The 23,621-nt window shown below is 38.3% G+C and overlaps 1 protein-coding gene across 4 annotated transcripts in view; it reads right to left on the bottom strand.

The window, feature by feature from the left end:
* Positions 1-23,352, bottom strand: part of LOC129282036 (ankyrin repeat domain-containing protein 17-like) — a 43,739-nt gene extending 20,387 nt beyond the window's left edge. For 2 of the 4 annotated variants that reach the window (XM_054917971.2, XM_054917972.2), the window contains exons 1-18: positions 23,200-23,352; positions 21,306-21,453; positions 20,523-20,756; positions 17,118-17,260; positions 16,535-16,724; positions 15,748-15,939; positions 14,111-14,220; positions 13,364-13,475; positions 12,836-12,963; positions 11,828-11,962; positions 11,305-11,398; positions 8,791-10,053; positions 7,784-8,158; positions 6,694-6,839; positions 5,670-5,812; positions 4,804-5,017; positions 1,287-1,524; positions 707-807 (exon numbers count right to left, since the gene is read on the bottom strand). In XM_054917971.2, the coding sequence (XP_054773946.2) occupies positions 707-807; positions 1,287-1,524; positions 4,804-5,017; positions 5,670-5,812; positions 6,694-6,839; positions 7,784-8,158; positions 8,791-10,053; positions 11,305-11,398; positions 11,828-11,962; positions 12,836-12,963; positions 13,364-13,475; positions 14,111-14,220; positions 15,748-15,939; positions 16,535-16,724; positions 17,118-17,260; positions 20,523-20,756; positions 21,306-21,453; positions 23,200-23,277 (4,044 nt within the window). In that variant the 5' untranslated portion in view covers positions 23,278-23,352. The remainder of the gene's footprint in view (positions 1-706; positions 808-1,286; positions 1,525-4,803; positions 5,018-5,669; positions 5,813-6,693; positions 6,840-7,783; positions 8,159-8,790; positions 10,054-11,304; positions 11,399-11,827; positions 11,963-12,835; positions 12,964-13,363; positions 13,476-14,110; positions 14,221-15,747; positions 15,940-16,534; positions 16,725-17,117; positions 17,261-20,522; positions 20,757-21,305; positions 21,454-23,199) is intronic. The other 2 variants (XM_054917973.2, XM_054917974.2) reach the window with 1 other exon arrangement.
* Between the last annotated feature and the right edge of the window lie 269 nt (positions 23,353-23,621).

Here is a 23,621-nt window from a genome sequence, read left to right as displayed (position 1 = left end):
TTGCATTTGGAATAGATTTCCACCTGGGGCCCTGTGTCACACACAGTTGCAAATGATCATATCAATCACAACTATAAAACGGTTGAAAATCAATAACACTTCTACAAAGAATCCTCTACAAACACTTAACAGAACAGTTGTTATATGCTTTGTATTTTTAATGAATACATTCCTATCTGGGCCGTGTTTTACAAACGATTGCAATTAATCATATCAATAACAAATATAAAAAGCCAGCATCTATAATGCATTGGTCAATTCGTTATTGGTATTTCCGTGCAATAACACTCAGGAATTTTATCGTTCGTCAGTTTGTTTTAAAATCTTACAAAATCTTTACACATATGTTCAATCAAATGATGTTGTTTTTCCATTCAAACTTGCAAAATAGAAATACAGAAGAACCCCCAAATAGTAAAACATCAGTCTGTTCATGAACAATAAACATGGAACGAATACATCTGAATTCTGTTGACAAAGATATTCTGCAACACAATCTTCATTATTCGGATCCATCAGATTTGTCTGAAACCTCAGTAAATGATAAGTCTGTACAGAAATGGTAATTCTTTTATTAGCAACAACCTGTTATTGTCGAATGATGCTAATTAAATTTCCAACTTTCACCTCGTACTGTTGTTCCTGAATATTTCAAATACATTCATAAGACCAATTATTGTTAAAAATAGTTAAAGAGTTTTCTTACCTTTCTGAATGCTGCCATGAGACAAGAGACTTTCCGATTATCTTGGCTATCGATATCAGCACCAGCATGCACCAACAGCTGCACTACGTCAAAGTGACCGCCTGAGAAATGGGATACAAAAGTTATTATAAATCAATAAAATAATCAATATTTATCATCTATGTCAGAGCCTCATCCTACAGTGGTTGCAAGGATCAAGATCAATGGAGCAAAATGACTATTCAGAAGATTTATATTTCTAACGATAAAATATGGATTTTCATTTTTTTATTCATTTTTCTTTACTTCATGAACTATTTGGGCCATGTGTTATATGAAAGCCTTATACCTTATCACAAGAACTAGAAAAGCAGAGATAAATTGTGATTTAGTCGACAGACAGACAGATTTATAGAATTGTCTGGTTCAATCTATCCTAAAATTACACTTATCATTCAACTTCCTCTATACTTATCATTCGTTTATCCTAAACTTACCCAAATCTTTCAATTTACCCTAAACTTCCCTTATCCAGAAACTTATTCCACAAGCATAAGATCTAGGCAAAATTTGTTGAATCTAGTATCATTTTCTAACTCACCATTGCATGCAAGCCAGAGTGAGGATTGCCCTTTCTTATTCTTCACATCCACTGCAGCCTTGTGCTGTAGGAGTAGTTCCACAAAGCGATAGTGGCCCTTGTCCGCAGCAATGGTCAGAGCAGTGTCCCTTGAGGATGGTACGGGTGGTGCATTGACGTCAGCTCCCTTTGAGATGAGAACCCTCCCAACGTCTGCATAGCCACCAGAGGCTGCCTCCATTAGAGGGGTCAGTCCCGTCTAGAAATGGGAAAAAGGGAGGATATGATGATTGCTTAGACTCCGCTCTTTCATTAGCTTGTGTCGTAACCATGCCCGCCGGATATCTTCAAAATCAAAACTCTTTCATCAGTCCCAGCCAGTTAGGATCCAGATTGTAAATCTAGAGACAGAAGTTCTTTTCTGGCCAAAGATATAACTGAAACTGCTCTTAGCTATGGCAAACAGTAGACATAATAGTTCTTTTCCCCATAGTCCCTCATGTGATACACACATCATGTTTAAATGGTACCAGAATTGACTAAATAATGGGGCAGGTCTCCTTCATTGCTCCATGTAAAGGCATTTGTGAAGATGTGAGACCACCGTATGCATATCGTAAATGGTAGCGTAACATGATATAGCCAACCAGATATTATCAGATGAAAATCTGAATCTTAGGCATCTTATGACTGATTCAGCTCAATGATAATTTTGAGATCAATCTCAACTCATGCCACTTATGTACAGAAAGGAGATCCATCACAAAGTTGTGATTAATCCTCATTTATCACAACAATTTATCACAGTGTGGTGATTCATAGAGATGTAAGTGTAATTACAAATGACACTCAAGGTTGCATGCAGTGTAAAATGCCTCACCATATTGGTCATATCATGCACAGAGGATGCTCACTTCTGGGTATTCATCAATAAGGCCAAAAAAACAAAAACATTATTTGGCGTAACCCGTCCGACCCTAAAAATATCGCTGACCCTATGCTTTTTTATTTTTTAATCCGATATCGATTGCGTAAATATCAATATCACAATGCGGAAAAACCCCCGGATGTTCTTCGCTTTCAAGATTTCAACAATTTCTGGCTCATTCTGTGTCCATATATATTGGTGTGTGTGTGTATTGTGTATGTGGGGAGAATTATTTGAACATATTGTGGTCTACCCCTCTCATCAGATCATCCCTGGGTCTGAGGACCTATCTACACCACTGTATCAGTCAGTCCGCAAGCCCCTGTGTTAATGAGCAAATGAGCAAGATTTATCCAAGTCCTCTCGTGGCTGAATTCATGTCCCTGCAAAATCTCGTGAATTGTGAGACTTTCTTTCTCAAAGAATTTAATCACTTTCTCCTTGAGTAATATTGATTATTTTTGTACCATGGGCAAGAGTAAATGTTACCCTTTTATATTGGTCATTTCTTTTGAATGAAATATTTTGATAAATAAGTGAATTTTTTACCTGAAAAGATGCATCAAACAGAATTTTCTTCCTCTGTTTTCACTTGCAAATTGTGCAACATTTTGTGTTTTAGGCACCAACATTATTTATATCATCAGAAAGCTCAAACTCTATACTTTCTTACAATGTCACTCTTGACATGTGGTATCTTTTAGATGGGTCAGCAGCCAGTTATTTCCATCAAGATGCAAGACGAGATTTCTGAAATTTCTGAGTAACATAAAATCCAGAGTTCTGATTGGCTGAATACTGTTTTCAAAACAAACAGGCGCGGGTAATTTGAAGAGATTACCACATGGTGAGTGTGACCTTGCAGAGGCCAGTGTGGGGAACATTGGAATTTGCGTGGGTGTGTGGAGTCTATAACCAATCAGAGCGCAGTATTCTTGTTTTTGAGCTGCAAAATGTACTTGGCCTATGAAAAGCTGGCTGCTGACCCATCTAAAATACATCTTCTTATAAAAATTATATCATATTAAAGCTTAGATCTTCAGCTTTATCATGATTTAAAAATCATTTGTGCCCAAACAGAAATTAAGTGTGAAAACAACAACTTTTGTTGCATGAAAAAAAATATTTTATTTCATGTTTTAGATCAAAAGTTTTTCCTATATTACAACATTTTTTAAAAAATCCAAACACATGACCTAAAAGAATGATTCTTCTTCTTTACAAAGATACCAAAAACATGAAATTTGGTCAATATTTAGAGCAGCAATGGCCGAATAAAAAGAGGTGTTTTGGTTCGCACCAAGCTCATTAACTATGCAAAAACCCTCTTGTCATGAATATCACTTGGATAAAAAAAGCTACTTTTTCAGGGCTTGCGGACTGACTGGTATGTATGTGTATAAATTGCTACTTTCATGTACCGGTATGCAAATAGATCTATAGATCTAGATCTAGTCTAGGCGACAACAACTACAAACAAGTGGAATGCCTCTGGCCGTCTCACCTGCATCACGCGATTCAATATAGCAGCAGTGCTGATTTTGAAAACTACTATAATTCGCACAAGATGTTCAGTGATACTTGGTTACTCTTATTTCCACGTTTTATGAACTAGACCAATACACTTATAGAGATATGATGGCAATTCAAAAAATACCCCCAACGTGGCCAAAGTTCTTTGACCTTACATGACCTTTGACCTTGATCATGTGACCTGAAACTCGCACAGGATGTTCAGTGATACTCGATTACTATTATGTCCAAGTTTTATGAACTAGACCAACACACTTTCAAATTTATGGCTGTAATTCAACAAATACCCCAATTTGGCCAGAGTTCATTGACCCTAAATGACCTTTGACCTTGATCATGTGACCTGAAACTTGCACAGGATGTTCAGTAATACTTGATTACTATTATGTCCAAGTTTCATGAATCAGATCCATAAACTTTCAAAGTTATGATGGTAATTCAACAGATACCCCCAATTCGGCCAAAGTTCATTGACCCTAAATGACCTTTGACCTTGGTCATGTGACGTAAAACTCATGCAGGATGTTCAGTGATACTTGATTAACCTTATGTATAAGTTTCATGAACTAGGTCTATATATTTTCTAAGTTATGATGACATTTCAAAAACTTAACCTTAGGTTAAGATTTTGATGTTGATTCCCCCAACATGGTCTAAGTTCATTGACCCTAAATGACCTTTGACCTTAGTCATGTGACATGAAACTCAGGCAGGATGTTCAGTAATACTTGATTAACCTTATGGCCAAGTTTCATGAACTAGGTCCATATACTTTCTAAGTTATGCTGTCATTTCAAAAACTTAACCTCAGGTTAAGATTTGGTGTTGACGCCGCCGTCGCCGTCGGAAAAGCGGCGCCTATAGTCTCACTCTGCTATGCAGGTGAGACAAAAAACAACGAACAATCCGCCCTCCCTACCCAAATTTTCATTGGCCTGTTACACCAAGTTTTTTTTTTTGCCTAAGATTAAGGATTAGTGAGTGTGTGTGCGTTGGCATTTATGCTCGACTCTTAGGTCACACTTTATTCTTTGTGAAACACCCCTAAAGTTCAAATGTATTCATTTTTCTCATTACCTTAGCCCTATGCTCCACATTGGCCTTGCGATCAACGAGCAGGCTGACGACCTCGGTCCGACCTTGGAAGCAAGCCAGCGTGAGGGCAGTGTTTCGGTTGGTCTCAATCTGGGCATTGATGTCACTACCCATGTCCAATAGGAGTTTGACCGCTGCAGTGTGACCGTTCATGGCCGCCAGCATGAGGGGTGAAATGCCAAGCTTACTGCCCGTTCTGCATAAGACAAAAATAAAAAGACATTTAAGATTACCAACAAAAAAACTATTTATCATATGTCCTCTCTCTCATTTTTTTTGTGGCATAATATCTTTAAATACTCCCCCAAGATGAACTTTTGCATGATAGAATAATTGAAAAAAAAAATATATTTTTAGGCAGTAGGTAGCTCTAGCAACAAGTATCATACACATTAATAAAAGTCTGGTGAAAATCCCAAACTAATATTTGTCCTTCTCAAAGGGATACAATGATAAAAATCCCAGAAAGAAAGAAAAAAAAAAAAAATACAAAAATTTTCATGTCTGCTGCATAATTATTTTTTTCATTCTTATGTTCACCTAAATTACATTTTGTATTGAAACCAATATTTACGGGATTTTTTTTGCATCTTAAAAGAATTTTGTGAGATATTTTGTCGCTCAACCCTTTTCATTAATGATCAAGAAGTGTATCCAACATGGTACATGAATACTATGCAAGCTTGGTTAAACTTCCACCAGTCAGGGAACAATGATGTCACATTAACTCTTATATCCCAATTTTGGTTTTACTTAAAACCTAAAATTTTGACAGAATAGAGAAAAACAATAGTAATTTTTTTTTTAAATATTTCCATTTAATAAACCAAACCTGCCTCATGACTTACCTGGAGTTGATTTCTGCTCCATATCTGAGTAGAAGTTTGATGATGTTAACATAGCCACCCGAAGCAGCCAGACTGAGCGGGGTGTAGTCTGATACATTACGATGTTCCTTATTAGCACTGTGTGACAGTAATAGCTCTACAACCTGTTGTAGATGTCATATGGAAACAGAGGATGATTTTAGGTTACGTGAAATGTTAATGAAACAATTATCAGCTCACGTCTTGGTGAAATGCTTTTCTGTCTTGTCTGATGGAAAATGGTTTAATGAGCAATTAACTGATGACCAGGAAAACATTTTCCCTGATGGGCTAGGAACCCTGGTAAAAGACCAGTGTTTCTCAGCCAATCAAAAACATTGGTTTCAAAGGAAACTTTCATGACTACCGTCCAGATCAAGGAACAATATAACCAGGGGCCCGTAACACAAAGCTTAGCAAAGATCACAGAACATTTTTTTTACAACTGATCGCATTGACGACATTGTACAATCTATTCGTGAAAATTAAGTGCATGATTAATCGCTAACCTTTGTGTTATCATGGACCCCGGCATTCCTATGCATTCATGCCAAGTTTGAAAGGTTAACCCCAAAAATACTTAGGATAAGTGATTTTTTATAATTACCCAAAAGATATTAACCTATTTCTCTTCCCCTAAATTTTGCATCTGTTCAATAAACTATCTGATATATTGGGTTTTTTTCAAATTCCTTGACTTTCCAAAAGTTCTTTGACCGCTACACACCCTGCCGAAACCACTCATTTCACATTTAATACATGTTGGTTATTGAAACAGTGTACCATGCATGGAATAATACACTTTTTACCCCTCCAAATGGGGATACAAATTAAATTCAGTTGAATTCAATTTAAATGCAGCATTTAGCTAAATTACAATTCATTTGACAATAGAACATATGGAAATTAATAAGGCTATAAATACTACTATTATGGAGGCTAAAACGGGTAGGAAACGTGTTTATACTTGGATAGCAAGAGCGGGATTATGGGTAATGGAACTGACCTCGTATCGTCCACCTGAGCAGGCGAGGGATAGGGGAGTATCTTTGGTTCTCTCAGACTGAGCTTCAATGTCTGCATTGTGATTGAGGAGGATCTGCACAGTCTTATAGTGGCCTGCAGTGGCTGCTAAGATGAGTGGTGTAAACCCTGCACACAGAACGGTTAAGAAAGACACCATTAAAGTCATGTAAAAGCAGTTTACCTACATGTGTGATCATCAATCTTTCAAGTCATGAGTAACTATGCAGGCGCAATTCAATTACAATTTGAAATCGTAGCCAATGGCAAGATTCATTGTTATAATCCATTATAATTTGGAACTGAATTCACTTATATTACTATAGAAGACCTGAATCAATTGGAGTTTTTATTGTAGTTTCATACATTAATATTAAAATAATAGGCATTTATATAGCACCATCTATCTCGAAATATTCTATTCCGAGGGCGCGATGTTATGATTATTACCACCCCGTTTTTAGCTTGAGCTGCCTTTCAGTGCTCCTGCGTTCAAGGAATTAATCCTGCCGGGTACCCTTTCACCTCACCTCGGTTGAGTGCAGCACAATGTGGATAAATTTCTTGCTGAAGGAAATTATGCCATGGCTGGGATTCGAACCCACGACCCTCTGTTTCAAAGTCAGAAGACTAATCCACTGGGCCACAACGCTCCACAATATTCCAATATTCGAAATGATCGTTGAGATATCATTGCTCTAAATATTCATATAAAATGCTTGAAAATTTTTAACGTATATTTGATCACAAATGGATGGTGGAAGTGTGCACCATGCTACAGAGACACAGGGAAATTCTAAGTCGTTGGGTAATTTCAAGTCCGGTGTTGGCATTGGTGTTGGAATTTGGATTGCTTCCCCTAGCTCCAAAATCTATTCTGAGTTTGTAAAGCTGATCCAGATCACATTATTGACATCTCAAAAACTAGCGAGTGGCTTTTCAGGACCATCTTCATTTTATGTTTGGTGTTATACTCGTGTAAAAATTGACCTAACACCAACACCAATAGGTCAATACTGACCTTGAAATCACCCATAGTATCCCAAGTCGTAAACTATGAGGATGTTACCCACCTTTCTTATCCCGATGCTCGATGTTGGCACTCTTCTCCAGAAGCATCTGAACCAAGTCGTCATGTCCCCCAGCACACGCAATAGTCAGAGCCGTATCGTGATTGCTCTCTGTCTGGGCATCGATCTCGACGGGCGGGTGCGGTGCAAAGTGGGCTTGGTCGTAGCTACCAGGTGAGGCAGGAGACGGGACAAGGGCAGCGGTGGTGGTGGTTACCCCTGCCCCCAAGGTTCCTACCCCTGCTCCACCGGTGGTCAGCATGATAGGAGCTGGTACGACCTGGTGGTGGTGTGGTATGGAGGAACGGTCGCACTGTGTGCCCACAGATTGGGTTTGGCGAGCCGGCTTCTTAGACTCAACAGGTCTCTTCTCAGCATCTGTGAATATGAAGTATAGAATCATCAGATGAAGGGATATTGGCTTTATGAGATGTATGTACCCTTGTTGGCTACTTATACTTGAAGTTCGATGATTTTGGATTGGAATCAATTGATTTTTTCCAGTCACTTGATGCCTGATCATGGCTGACAAAGAAGCTTAATCACAACTGATACGAGCATGAACAAGTTTACCATATTTTGGTTATTACTGGGTAATTTGCTCTTGTCGACACAATGTTTCAAAACTTGATACACCCCAAATCCTTGAAAATTCTCCTTACATGGAGTGCAAAGGTTTAGAGAAATGAATCATGTTCAAATTGCAGATTAATCAGTAAGAGGAACCAGGGCCACATATCATGAAACTTGTACAATCAAAACAATTGAATTTGTCATATTTGATTGGCTAAGAATAATATTGACTGAGAATTTTTAGAGTAATTCAAAACGAAATATCAAGTGAAAGGTATGACTATTAATGCATAAAATGGTTAACATACTATCGATCAGATGTGACAATGAATTTCAATATTAGTATTTATTTTAATACATAGTATTTCCCTTTCTTAAACATATTTTTTGTTGATGTGGAGAAAAATAAATAAATGGACAGTACAAGTTTTGCTCACCTCTATGAACTTCCCGGTAACCATGTGGAATGACCATGGCTCCAGTTACCATGGCTCCAGACATCCCTGCAATGTTATTAGCACTTGTACCTGCTGTGATCTGCACTGCACCACTGCTCAGCACAGCTTGACCAATACCTGCCGCCGCCAGACTAGTGGAGTCCACCTGGGTACCAGACGATTCCTTGAGGAGGGTCTCCACATCCGGGAGAGGTGACGGTACGGAGGCTGGAGCGGGAAGGAGAGGGGTGTGTCCCATGAGCTGTGAACTAAGAGCTGGGTTATATGGTGATGCTGCCGTTGCTGGCAAGGTAGTGGTGGGGTCGCAATTGCAGTTACTGCTTTGGTTGTACGATTCATATGTAGGAGGTGCCACTGATGAAGATGGCGGTGACTGGGATTCACATCCCAGAGGCTCGTGTCGGACACCCGCCCCAAGGACATCAGCAGAACTTTCCCCACTACCTTTGTCTTCATGCTGGGAAGGGACGGAGGATACAATTCGGATATCCCTGGTATCGAGGGCCAAGTCGTCTTCGTTATCCCCGCTTTCCTCACCATCGGACACAGACGGAGGGAGTGGCTGTAAGTGAGGTGGAACCTGAACCGCAGACTGCTTCTGGTTGCCTGACTGATTGCTATTGCTCTCTGGGACACCAGCCAACAGGGAGCTATCCGGAGGGTCAACACCAGCAGCACTATTTACTACAGGAGCAGAACTGATCCCTGCTTGGGACGCTACCGCTGAGGGGATGCTACTCGGTACAGTAGCACCAGCTGGAAGGGACACTGGTAGATTAAGCTTGGAGGGCTCTGTTTCATCCACACCCTGTCCTTGGAAACCCTTTGGAATCACCGGCACTTCAATCCGCTGCTGCAGCTCCCTTTCCACCTTCTGGAGTTCAGCATAGATCTGCTGCTTCTCCAGAATCTGCTCCTCTGCAGTTCGATGGTGGCCTTTGGCATTGCCGACTCCGATTGGCGCCATTGCCGCTACATCCAGCTTGGAGATGGTAGTGTCGGGTAGCGACGTGGAAGCCACGATGTTGGTAGGAGAGAAGTTGGAAGGGATGGTCTTGTTGAAGATCCCTGTGGCATCCATGGTTTCTAGGGAGCTGGGAGCTCCTGCAGGGGTGGTGATGGTATTGGTAAGGGTGGTGGTGGTGGCGACCGTAGAGCTCGCCATTCTTTGGTACAAGGATTCATCTGGAGTAGAAGATGATACAACAGTGGTCTGCTGCCCATGGCCTAGGAGGGATGACCCTGGTTTAAAAGATGGGGGTAATACACAATTCTTTCAGAGTCTACAGTTAACAGATAAATTCAAGGACACATGAAAGATATTCTTCTGCAAGGTCATACAGATGCAGGTGGCATCATCTCCCCCCCCCCCAATCTTGCAGATTTATACTGATATGCTAATACTGTTATCAGGATAGTCATAATCTGAGCACAAGGGCACTTATGCACTTTTTCCACTTGGCGCTCTTTTTCCTTGATACAAAGACTGAAATAACAAATTTTGTCATATCTGATAAAGGCCTAATTCATATTTCTTTTTGTCTTCAGAGTTTCTCAATTACTGCCTTTGTTTTATATTCTACATTTCAAAGCAGAACTCATATTTTTTATATTATATGGTACAGTCCGACCTCTCTTGTCCGGCCCCCCTTATCCTGATCTCTCTATTATCCGGACGCACACTTGCCAAGATTTTTTTTTTCCAATTCAATCTAGTATGTGGGGAAAAGAGATTTCAATCTAAACTCAATCCTATATGCAAACTCACTTTGATTACATATATTTTCCAATATAGTCTACCTACAACATTATTTTACATGAAAACATCTTGCCCAAATCACCGAAAGAACTTAGACAGGATATATTTCCAGTAAATGAGGGCACAGCGCAAACATTTCATCACAATCTCTTTTCCTTTCCCGGGAAAAAACAACACATGTCTCGCTAGCTAGTGCTATAGGCCTCAATACGGACAGCGCCATCTATAATTTTTGAGCCTACATTTATAACAATGGCTGACATTGCGAAGCTGCGATACCAGCCGCGATGATCTAATTGTAAAACTTAGTTCCACCGAGTCATTCTTTCTTTCGAGGTATGCTCGATGTATACCTCAATCATTTTGGCAGGTAAATCATCCGAGAGTTTTGGCCATCGATCGATTTCTTTTCCGTAAAAATACTGCCTATAATTTGCACTGACACTGCAGTGAATACTGTCTGTACGCCCACTACAATATATTACGTGTAGCCACCGCTGTTGGGGAGGCAGCTGCGTGTATTTAATATTGGGTCTCCCAGATCCGGATAAATCCCTTATCCGGATTGGTTGTTGGTCCCAACGTGTCCGGATAAGAGAGGTCGGACTGTATATTAATATCCGTGATCAAATTGAGCATTACAAATATTAGAACAAGCGAACAGGGCAGAGCTCTGCATGGTGCATTCATCACACAAGATTTAGGGTGGAGTTGAAATATGTTGATGGACCTACCACTGAACTCAACAAGGTGAGCCTCCTCCGGGTGCTTATCTGGTTCCTGAGGAGGGACTACAATAGGAAGTGCTTGGGTTGGGACTCGAGATACCTGAAAACAATCACAGAAACACCATCATCGTCAACAACCTGTAGTGATCGGCTTTCACAAAGCTACATACCTAGATCGTATCCTGAAATTTTTCAGCCCATTTTTCCTTGAGAAATGATTCATATCAAATCCAACATATGTATATACAATTAATTTCATTTTGATTGGAAACCCAATTAAAATCAAAATCAAAACCATGCTTTTATGTCATTTTGTAACAACAACTACAAGAACAATAAATAATTCTACTACTTAAGTTGAAATTGTAGACTATTGAGGGAAAAATAATAATTTTTACTTTGCGAAACATGTAAGGATGCTTATGAAATAAAATTTCAGGGTTTCCTCACGAAATATTATTGCATACACTTACCTCCACAAAGTTACACAAAATTCTTTTAAATTATATTTTTGTCAATGTGGACTCACCTCTCCTTGATCTGGTGTTGGTGGTGTAGCCATACCCTCCGGGTGGGCGATCATATTGGTAGGGTACTCTAGAACAAGCACCATCACATCGGAATGACCACCCTTCGCAGACTCGATCAGGCATGTAGAGTTGTCCTGCAAAGAAAAAATAAATAAATGGAATGGAATAATCATCGAGTAGAAATACGAATCCAAGTACAGAGACTGATTGGAGGTGAGAGGTGGAAGTTGTTCGTTACAGACAAAAAATTCTGGTCACATATAATTTAAAAGACGATGAAAATCTCCATCCACAAAAGCAACAGAAGGATGAGGAAGGGGTTAGGAGAAGCAAAAGAAGAGATAGAGGAGGTATAGAAGAGAGCGAAGGGGAAGGGGGAGGAGGAGAGAGGAAGAGGGAGAAAATGGAAGAGAAGAAAAGAGGTGGGGAAAGAAGGATGTGGGGAAAGAAGGATAGGGAGAAAGGGAAGAGAGAGAGGATGCATTGGAAAATCACAATTAATCACTTTTTTTATTGATGCCTTTCTGAGCTTTTTCAAAGAAATTTAATTATCCAGGTTTTTTTTCTAAATGAAGAAACTTTAAGCAAAATACATCACTTACAAGCAAATTTAAATGATTTTTTTTTTTCTTGGTGAAAATGATTGACAACACATGAACTCATAGAAACCCATTGGCCTGAATTTAAGAGATGTTTCAATCCCCACCTATGTTTATTATAAGGCATACAACGGGAGCGTTTCATGAAAGGGCTTGTCGGTTATCCTCTCAGCCAAGGAAAGGCAACGAAAATGTCAGATCTGATGTGTCAGACAAAAATGTTGATGAAATACTTCCCAGAACATGGGCACTTAAATAAATTTCACATCCGATTTTGATGAAATTTTCAGTGTTATGCTTGTTGGATTTTCTCTTTTTATTAACACCAACTTTTTGTTGGGGTGGACTTGTCATTTAACATGAAGTCTTCTCCTTGTCTGCATGAGATTATTTTTAAATGTCTCTAACCTTGAGTTTGTGGGAGGGGTCAGCATTGTGGGCCAGAAGAAGTTCAACGACCTTCAGATGACCTCCAGCACAAGCAAGAGAAAGCACAGTATGGTCATTGTTGGTTGTTGCCCTATTCACATCCGCACCTGTCACAGAAAAACAAACAAAGTCCATTACAGGAATTCTTCAAAAGAGTTGCAACTTAATAAATTATCATCATCATCAACATCGTCGTCACCACTACCACCACCACCATCATCATCATTATCATCATTATTATCATCATCATCATCACCACCACCACCACCACCACCACCACCACCACCATCATCATCATCATCATCATCACCATCATCATCAGCATCATCATCATCATCACCACCACCACCACCACCACCACCACCACCACCACCACCACCACCACCACCATCATCATCATCACCATCATCATCATCACCATCATCATCATCATCATCACCATCATAATCATAATCATCATCATCACCACCACCATCAACCATGATAAGAATGTCAATGTGAACTGACCCTTGCTGATGAGGTACTGCACAGTGCAAAGATGTCCTGCCCTAGCTGCCTTCATGAGTGGTGTACGCCCCCCTTCCGATTCGTGCTCCTGCAGGGCAAGAGTTTGATGTTCCTGTAAGTTTCATGGGGAAACCGTAAACCTTGGGTTGCTTTCTTGGTTATCTTCATACAATCACCTACCCATAACTAAATACATTATATCATACATCAAATATGAACTTTATTCAGCTAACTTTGCATTTTATACCATCGGCCTATATCACCTTAATATGGATTTTCATCTTATTTCCAATCGGAGCTTAGAATCACTTTCGCCATCCTTTCATCTGAGCTTCGATTACAATTTGTTTGATATTGTTTCCTTTTTATTCTTGCCTTTGCTCTTAATAAGTGAAAGGAAATTTTACCCTGTCTTTATTCAGCACCATTTTTTGATTTGTCTCGAAACAAACAGTTTTTTATTATAAATGTTAAATTTCATCTTGACATGCACACCCTAACAAATTTTCAATAATAAAAATAATAAATCAACGTGATATGAAGAAAATGGAATACACTTTCATTTTTTAAAATCATTCATTTTTCCCCATTGTAGGGTGTATTATCAAGCAATGAGCATGCAGCATTTTTTACTATATAGATGTATAATACATGAAATGCTATTGAGTACGATAACTGGTCACAAAATTGTACGATAAAGTAATTACAAGTACTAATTGAATTGCTATTGAAAGGGAATAAACTTACTAAGTTTGCTCCATGCGCTAAGAGTACATCAGCCACATCAGTATGCCCATTCTCACAGGCATAGGTAAGGGCAGTATCTCCTGTCGCTGTTTGAGCGTGGACAATAGCACCTAAATAAGCAAAGAAATCAAAATCATCACCGATAATACATATATAGGCAATTCCCCAAAATATGAACATCCGACCGCCTATATGTGGGACCTTCACTAAATTTTCTGTCTCTGATTCCTTGTTCATTTGACAGTCTGTAATGTTCTCAAAGAACCATGACTTGGTCAGTTTATGAAGTAAAGTAAGACTTGAGAAAAATGGGGGTCGGACGTACAAAAAGTTTGATTATTTTGTGGAATTACCCATATTTTTTCCAAAGCAAATACATAAATTGGTACATCAATAATGCCTACAGCATTTTCATTCATTTTATATGTGATAAAGGAGCCATGAAGATAAAATTACCCCTGATCTAAGGCATGAGTGATGTACCAGGAATCGAATCCCAGACCTTAATGTGTGTAGTTGGGAGCCTTTGACCACTCGGCCACGGCACCTCCATAATAATCACAGGTTTCAGCGAAAAATCAAAATAGCTGAAATTGCAAAAGCTTCTATACTTTTGTACAGACGAAGTACAAAAAAAAGCTGAAAAATAAATAGCTGAAATCATCTAAAAAGCTCAACTCTCAGACCTATGAAAAATGTTACATAAAATATTAAAAGAACAAATTTAAATTTTACCACCAAATATTACAATGACAAATATTACTTTTGGGCAATTCCAAGCAAAAGTGTGCATTTTCCAAAATTTTATATTGGCTCTATTTCAAATCTGGATCAAATTTTTCTATCAAAACTCATATGGAATTTCATAAATATAAAAGGGAAACATAATAAGCCACAATTTTTTTTCTTACGCACCTCGTTATAGGAGAATCCAAACCATACAAGAAATTCTATACATGGGACTATTTTATTTTTTTTTACTTAATTTCAATTTAACAAAAAACTATTGCTTGTTTTGTAAATTTTCTTTTGGATAATCTGAAGGTCATCATTTTACATCATATCAAACAAAAATTTTCAAATATAAGTTCATTTTACGTTGCCTGGGTGTGGATATTTCTGATGTCACTCTGTAACCGTCACTCAGTAACCAGGTATGGGTTTACGTTTTAAGTCGTATAATTAATGAAATAATACACTGATTTTTTAATGTAATGCAGCATATTAAAGCTAGAACATAGAATCATATCAATAAATCAAAATTATGAAAGCAATTTAAAGTTCACAGAGTTTGAACAATATATTTTCTCCTCAAATATGCATGTCCATTTTGCGTCACCCCGTAACCATGTTTATGAATATTCATATCTCATTAATTCAGTGGATCAAAATAACAAATGTTATTATTTTGAAAAGTGGGTTTCAGCAACTACTGTCAGGTACCATTTCTTTGCAAATAATTATTAAAATATGGGTGATATCTTTGAATGCAAAAATTTGTTTCTGAATGTCACTCCGTTACCTTGGAACTGCCCTTTTATAAAGAAAGATATTTCATAAAGCCCCCAAAAGCCTGAATTGAAGTTGTCAGTTGCTGAAATCAGGCAAATGCCTGAAGACTGGTATCTTTGCCTTACCTTTGCTTAGAAGGAACTTGACGAGATCGACATGTCCCTCCTGCGCAGCCTCCATGAGGGGTGTAGAGCATCCAAGCTCAATGTCTGCCCCAACCTCGATGAGAAACTTAGCAACCTCTAGGAAGCCTCCGCAGCAGGCTAGCGTCAGAGCCGTCTCCTGGGTCTCCTCAGTCTGGGCATTGATGTTTGCACCTGAACCAACAACAACAGAAAGAGACATTCATTACCCTGGCTTTCCATGAACATGAACTCTGAGAAACTTCTTCAATAAAACACTCACAGGGCTGCACTGTATTGCGTACTTGGGTATTTAATAATGGCTGGCAGAACAGCATGGTATAATGCATACTAAATTTGTAAGTTACGAATGACATCACGCATGGGTGGTGTTGCTTTCTTGTGCTAACTGATATATCCTTACGTAGCTGACCAAGTATCTAAGAACGTGTTCCAGTTATGTGTAACTTTGCGAACAGCTTTATGAAACACCCACCTGGGCCCCCGTCTTACAAAGAATTGCAATTGATGCAATCAACCACAACTATGGAAAGCCAGAAATTTCATGTTTATTCAAAATATTTTCTAGATATGGTGTATATTCACACATTCATCGCATTCTTGACAATTCAGTGTGCTTATCTTTGTTCACAAAAGGACATTGTGCAAATTTCCTGGAGAAACAATTATGACATTGATGGATTTCCAAATAATCGAGGTTGATTGGATCAATCATAACTCAGTGAAAAGGGGCCCTGGTGCATAGTGAATAGCATGATATTGAATTTACCTTGAGCAAGAAGCAGTGCCACCATCTCCTCATGTCCTTCCCTAGCAGCCTCCATAAGAGGGGTATATCCCTCATCGTTCACCTCCTCGATGTTGGCTCCCCTCTCTATCAGCAGGGACGCAAGCTTGACATGACCTCCGCAAGCTGCCAGGGTCAAAGGTGACTCAAAGCTATCGGCCGGCATGTTCACCTGAAGAATGGAAATGAAGAAAGATATTAAGTTCGTTTCTGACTGAGATGTTACATAATCAAACAAGTGAGCAAACTGGCCAGAGTTGACATTCAGCTTGGCCAATTCATCAATTCTATTCAGGATCTCCATATACCTGTTCACAATCATTGAATTCCTGCAACCATACATCTGCCACTGTATATGTATAATGTATGCAAATAAGGGTCATGAAATTAACTAAAACCTCATTTCAACTTGCTGACCCAATATTCATTCCACAAGAAATTCATTGCTTGATTTCTATGAAAACATGTGGTTTCTACAGAATAATGTGAAGATGAGGATAGGTGTTGGTATACAGTTTGAGTCGAGGGTCAAAGGTCATGGGAATGTGAAAGGGGTATGTCTTACCTGGGCACCGTGATCAAGCAGAAGTCTTGCTACCTCCACGTGTCCATCCATAGAGGCTTCCATGAGGGCAGTATGCATCTCATCGGTCTTGTGCTCATGGTCAGCACCGGCCTCCAACAGGAACTTCACCATCTCAAGATGACCTGAAGGTCAAAGGTCAGAAAGTTTAAGGTGATTGCTTGATGACTTTATTGCAATGCTTCTTTCATTGTGAGATGATTAATTCAATATATAATGATGGAATTTAGAGTTGTTTTCAACTAGTTTGTAAGATATTTCATCCCACATACATGTATAATTTAGGTTAGATATTTGAGTTAGAATATAATATTTGATTGGTCATTGCCCTAAGACTTTAAATGATCAAATTGACAACAAAATGTCTATATAAAACAAGTGAAGCGCCTCTGGCAGTGCTGACTTTGAAAACGACTGTAGAATAACCATTCACAAAAATACACCATTAATATGATGATAAAATACTATGTTCACTGACCCTTAATGACATTTAACATTGATCATGTGACCTAAGACTTGTGCAAGACATTAGTGATACTTGATTACCCTTATGTCCACATTTGATGAACTAGATCCATAAACTTTCAAAGTTATGATGGCAAACAAATAACCCCAACATGGCCAAAGTTCATTGACCTTGGTCATGTGACCTGAAACTCACCAAGGATGTTTACCGATGCTTGATTACTCTTATGTCCAAGTTTCATGAACTAGATCCTTATAATTTCCGAGTTATGATATTTAGGAAACTTAAACTTGGTCAAGATTTGTTTTGATTCCCCTAACATAATCTAAGTTCATTGACCCTAAATGACATTTGACCTTGGTCATGTGACCTCAAAGGCTCAAACTCAGGCAGGGTGTTCAGTAATACTTGATTACTCTTATGTCTACATTTCAGGAACAAGATCCATATACTTTTAAAGTTATGATATTTAATAAACTTAACCTTGGTTAAGATTTCGTTTTGATTCCCAGAACACAATCTAAGTTCATTGACCTTAAATCACCTTTAGCCTTGGTCATGTGACCTGAAACTCGGGCAAGGTCTTCAGTAATACTTGATTACTCTTATGTCCAAGTTTCAGGAACTTGATCCATAAACAATCAAAGTTATGATGGAAATCAGCAAATACCCCCAACATGGCCAAAGTTCATTGACCCTAAATGACATTTGACCTTGGCCATACGACCTGAAACTCAGGCAGGGTGTTCAGTAATACTTGTTTGCCATTATGACCATGTTTCATGAACTAGGCCCATATACTTTCTAAGTTATGATGACATTTCAAAAACTTAACCTTCGGTTAAGATTTTGATATTGATTCCCTCAACATGGTCTAAGTTCATTGACCCTAAATGACCTTTGACCTTTGTCATGTGACATCAAACTCTGGCAGGATGTTCAGTAATACTTGATAACCATTATATCCAAGTTTCATGAACTAGGCCGATATAGTTTGTAGGTTATGATGACATTCCAAAAACTTAACCTTGGGTTAAGATTTGATGTTGACGACGTCACCGTCGCTGTCTGAAAAGCGGCGCTTATAGTCTCGCTCTGCTATGCAGGCGAGACAAAAGCAGGCACAATGTAAGTTGTGATGAAGTTAAAAGTGTTTGCTGATAACTGATACACTAACACCAAGTGCCCGTTCTTTCAATTATTACATCGGCTTCCTGCAGACTTTTCATTAGTCTTGGAAAGTTTCCCCAGGGTTCCTCTTTGAAACATAAATCTAATTCTGCTTGAGATCATAAAACCACATTTTTTACCCCTCCAAGAGTGCATTCTTAAAATAGACTGAAAACTTCCTACTTTCTACATCCTGTCTAATTACCCAAAGAGGAATATAAAATGAAGAGAGAAGAGGAGCTTTTGTCATATATATGACCTTATTTACCGTTCAAGGTAGAATTTAAAAGCAACTTCAGTTAATTCATCTAGATTAGATATATCCCATTTTCTTATTTCCTGGAGTGGTCACTAATTATGTAATTCATTATGTGAAATATTAATTCTTAATGCTCTTTTCAGTGGGTGTGTGTGGGGGGGGGGCTAAAAAAGACTCATGAAAAGATAAAATACTGACATCTAAAAAAAAAATAATAATAATAATAACCAATAATCAATATCACTCTTTTCCAAAAAATAACTATTTCCTACAAATCATCTATTTTAGAGAAATAGGAACATATTGATTACATGAATTCTTTTCTCCATTTAAGTTCCTTTTAAATGGGAAGAGTTTACACGTGTCCTATTTGGTTAAATAGCTGGCTAAAATCCTAGTTTATCCTATTTTTTGCTCAAATATCACTTTGTTACTCCTCTCATTTTTCTTCAACTAATGTACCAAAATATATTTGAATGGCGTGTGTGTGTGTGTGTGTGGGTGTTCCATTTATTTTCTTTTTGAACACTTCCTTACTTATATATATTTGTATTCATATTGTAACTTCCTTCCATCAAATAACTTTCACGGGAAGAGAAATTTGAATACTTCCTGTTTGAACCAATGTGGGATTCACTTATAACATAGGTGTAATACTTCAAGCACCATGATTGGTCAAAACACATCACATGGCATCTAACTCTTAATAAACATAGATATATCGACCCATAATCTGAAGTCTTGTTTAACTCAGACGATGTTCCAACTCTTTGGTAAAATTATGGGAAGCTAAAAATGTCGGAAGTTTTTTCATAACGTTAACTTTGCTCTGTCCTCACACTTTAATGGTGAAGAAAACAAAAATTGGTTATTATTTCTTGATAGTTATGGATAATTTGTTTCGCGAATGAGATGATATCTTTAACTTGTACTATTAGAGATTTGTGTCACCGTTGGTTATCCATAGTTAAACCACAGCTTTAAACCTTGTTTCATAATGCTAAGTCTGTTGGTCAGTTAAAGATCCTGCTCAAGACCTGCCTGTTTAATAGATTTGATTCACAGTTGTGGGTAGGTGAATTGGAGGTGCACACCAATTTTGATTATTAAGTTATATTTGTTGTGTCCTTTTCTTTTTCCCCCAAGTATAAACCATAAACAGAACACAGTGCGCTTAGAAACACCCATAGTACGCGCCTTATAAATGTTATGTATTATTACTATTGGGCAATTCCATAAAATGATCAACCCATTTGTACGTTCGACCCCCATTTTTCCCCAAGTCTTTCTTCACTTCATAAACTGACCAAGTCATGGTCCTTTGAGAACATTACAGACTGTCAAAAGAACAAGAAATAAGAGACAGAAAATTTCATAAAGATCCCACCTATAGGGGGTCAGACATACATATTTTATTTAATTACCCTATTATTATTATTATAAACCCAGGTTTAGAGTACGTGCCATAGTCCTAATCTTCAGCAATTCTTACCTTTATAACATGCCAGGGTAAGGGCGCTCTCTTTGAATTCATTGGAATGCGTGTTGATACCAGCGCCTTTCTCTAGGAGGATCTTGGCGATGTTGACATGGCCGCTGCTGGCTGCTTCCATCAGGGGGGTGTGGCCGTTCTCATTATGGTCTTCAATGTTTGCACCTTGATCTAGAAGGATCTTGACGATCTCCTCATGTCCACCGTTACAGGCATACATCAATGGGGTATTACCTAGTGGTGATGAGAAAGAAATATTAAAATCACTCAACGAAGACTATTCAGGAATCAATTCTAGTCCAGTTCAGGCGCAGGATTTGAGCTACGATTTTCCTTTTTCTATCATATCCCTCTTAAGTTTTCCACACTATCTACATATAGTTTCAGTAAAAGCCCCGGATTATAAAGACACACCTACTTGTCTTTAAATCCAGGTACCATAAATAATCACAATTTTAAAAAAAAAAGAGAAAAGAAAGAGAAAAAAAAGGGGGGAAAGAAAGAAAGAAAAAGAAATCCCTAATTTTTTTATTTTTTTTTTAATTGAAGAATATTTATGATGGTGAAAATAGACACATTAACTGGTTACCAAATAATATGAAGAACCCCCCCCCCCCCCACCACCAACTGCGCAATTCCATACAACATGCAAGTCACATGCCTGATATGTGGGGAAACCTGCTGATGTGAATTGATGCTCTTAGCCAATCAGATGCAAGGATTTCAATAGCTTATAACAGATGTCAGAGGAAAATCACTCGAGTTGCTTTGTGAAAGACTCACCTGCACTGGATTGGGCGTTGGCATCAGCACCGTACTCTAGGAGAAGCTTGACGATATCCACATGGCCAGCACTAGCCGCTTCCATCAACGGGGTACAGTCTCCTTTACTACCACGATCCTCAACGTTGGCATTCATCTTAAGCAGCACCTGAGGTCGGAGAAATACCATTCATTGATAGAAAACTGGGCAATATTTGGAGGAAGATGGCAATGATTTGTGTTATTTGTTTGACACTATGGCCCGTATTCTGAAGTCGGGTTTAAACTCTGGTTTAAAGTTTATCTATGGATAGCCCATTGAGGCACAAATTCCTAACAGTACACGTCCAATTTATTAACTCATATGATGTCCAAACTGTTCGTAATTGTCTTGGAATGATAACTGAAGTATTTTTCCTCATTATGAAAGCAAAAGGAAACAAAATAGTAAACAAAAGAAATATACAATATAAACAGTATTTTTGAATGTTTGGCTCCCCATAATTTTAGCACAGAGTTAGACCGTGGTCTAAGTTAAACCAGACTTCAGAATATGGGCCTATGAATCTAAGAACATTCAAATTTGAATTGTTTGACGAATTTGACAACCACATTTGTTTGCTTTGTGTACTCTTATGTTGCAATGAAGGTTTATTTCAAAGTTTGATTTTAATAACATATTTATGACATTAATTCATTCTATGTAGACAACAGCCAATGTGGAGAAACTCTCGATAAGGAATTTCACTTATTTTAGGTGATCCCCTGGCTCAATTTCACATAATTCTTTAAATTATCTAGTCATGCTTGTTACCATCTTACCTGGAAATAAAATAAAAATAGATAAATACAAAGGTGAATACACCCCCCCCCCCCCGTAAATAATCTTCAGACAAGAAGATGTTTCTGAAACAGATAAGATATTTACGTGACTCAGTGACCAAAAACACCATTTACCCAACTGTTATTGTGCCAAACTACATTACAAAACTGCAATCAAGCAGATTTTATTTTTCTTACTATTAAATATGATCACTGTAATCTCATCCATATTTTTCTCTTTTTTTGTCAATCTTTTCTTAGTTTGTAAGCAATATCCACAAGTCACAACAGGATTTTTTTTTTTGCATGCTGAAAAATAGACAATAAAACTTTATTAAAATATTAATAATTAAATCTATTTCAGGAACTATATTGGGTACAGTAAACATGACTTTGGGTGTTTCATAAAGCTATTGAAGTTACGAATGACTTTATTGCATGACCAGTGATCCTTTCTTGTGCTAAATGATATATCCCTATGTAGCTGACCTAGCCCCTTAGTTCAACATGTTTTAGTCATGCATAAAGCTATGCGTAAGGCTTTTCGTAACTTTACAGGCTTTATGAATAATAATTATACTTGCTTATATAGTGCTTAACACTTCCTTCATCAAAAGTCTCAAAGCGCTCTCGGCTTATACAGTAATTACCCTGGCTCTAGCAGAGCAGCTGTTACGCGCTCTGCGTTTCAAGGAATAAATTCCTTCCAGTTGGGTGTTTCATTAAGCTGTTCATAAGTTAAGAGCGACTTTAAGAACGACTGGTGATCTTTTCTTATGGTAAATGGTATATACATTGGCGAAAATTTAGCGCGTAAGAAAGATTCACCAGTCGTTCTTCAAGTTGCTCTTAACTTATGAACAGCTTTATGAAACGGCCCCCAGGTACCCATCCCCTAACCCAGGTTGAGTGCTGCACCTGTAGCCCACTGCAAAAGAAAATTGCCTTTAATAGCATCCAAAACAATTCCAAGCGCAGCTCCTAAATGCACATTGTGGATTGGCTGAAAATAGAGAAGCATTCAATTTTTTTAGTTGCAACTGATTACAACGGGCCTCTGTACAGATTCATAGCCCTCCGTCCTATTACTCACATGAGCAAGTTCAAAGTAACCTCCCGAGCAGGCCAGAGACAGCAGACTCTCTCCTTCTTCATTAGTCTCTTGTATCATCTTATCATCCTCTCCTCTTCTTGCGGCAACAGGATCAGCAGAGGAGGCAACAGCACCGGCAACACCAGCAACTTGTAACCTGCAACAACAATGAAATCAAAATGTTTTAGAGTAGCCTCCTGCGCAAGCCAGACTGGAAGACACTCTCCTCATTTCAGATGCAGATAGTTTCTATTATAAAATAACAAACAAAGAAATGAAACAAATATCTTCAGGAATCAGGAATCCCTTTCGCATGATGAAACAACTATCTAGAGATTAACACATATTCAAGTCATAGACAAATACATGTACAAAATCTTAGTTGTACTTAAGGTGGTCTCATAACCATTCCCAAACTGTAC

The sequence above is a fragment of the Lytechinus pictus genome, chromosome 18, assembly GCF_037042905.1.
Source record: "Lytechinus pictus isolate F3 Inbred chromosome 18, Lp3.0, whole genome shotgun sequence".
NCBI lineage: Eukaryota > Metazoa > Echinodermata > Echinoidea > Temnopleuroida > Toxopneustidae > Lytechinus > Lytechinus pictus.
The sequence above is the reverse complement of the archived record's forward strand: the minus strand, read 5'-3'. Positions and strand labels throughout refer to the sequence as shown.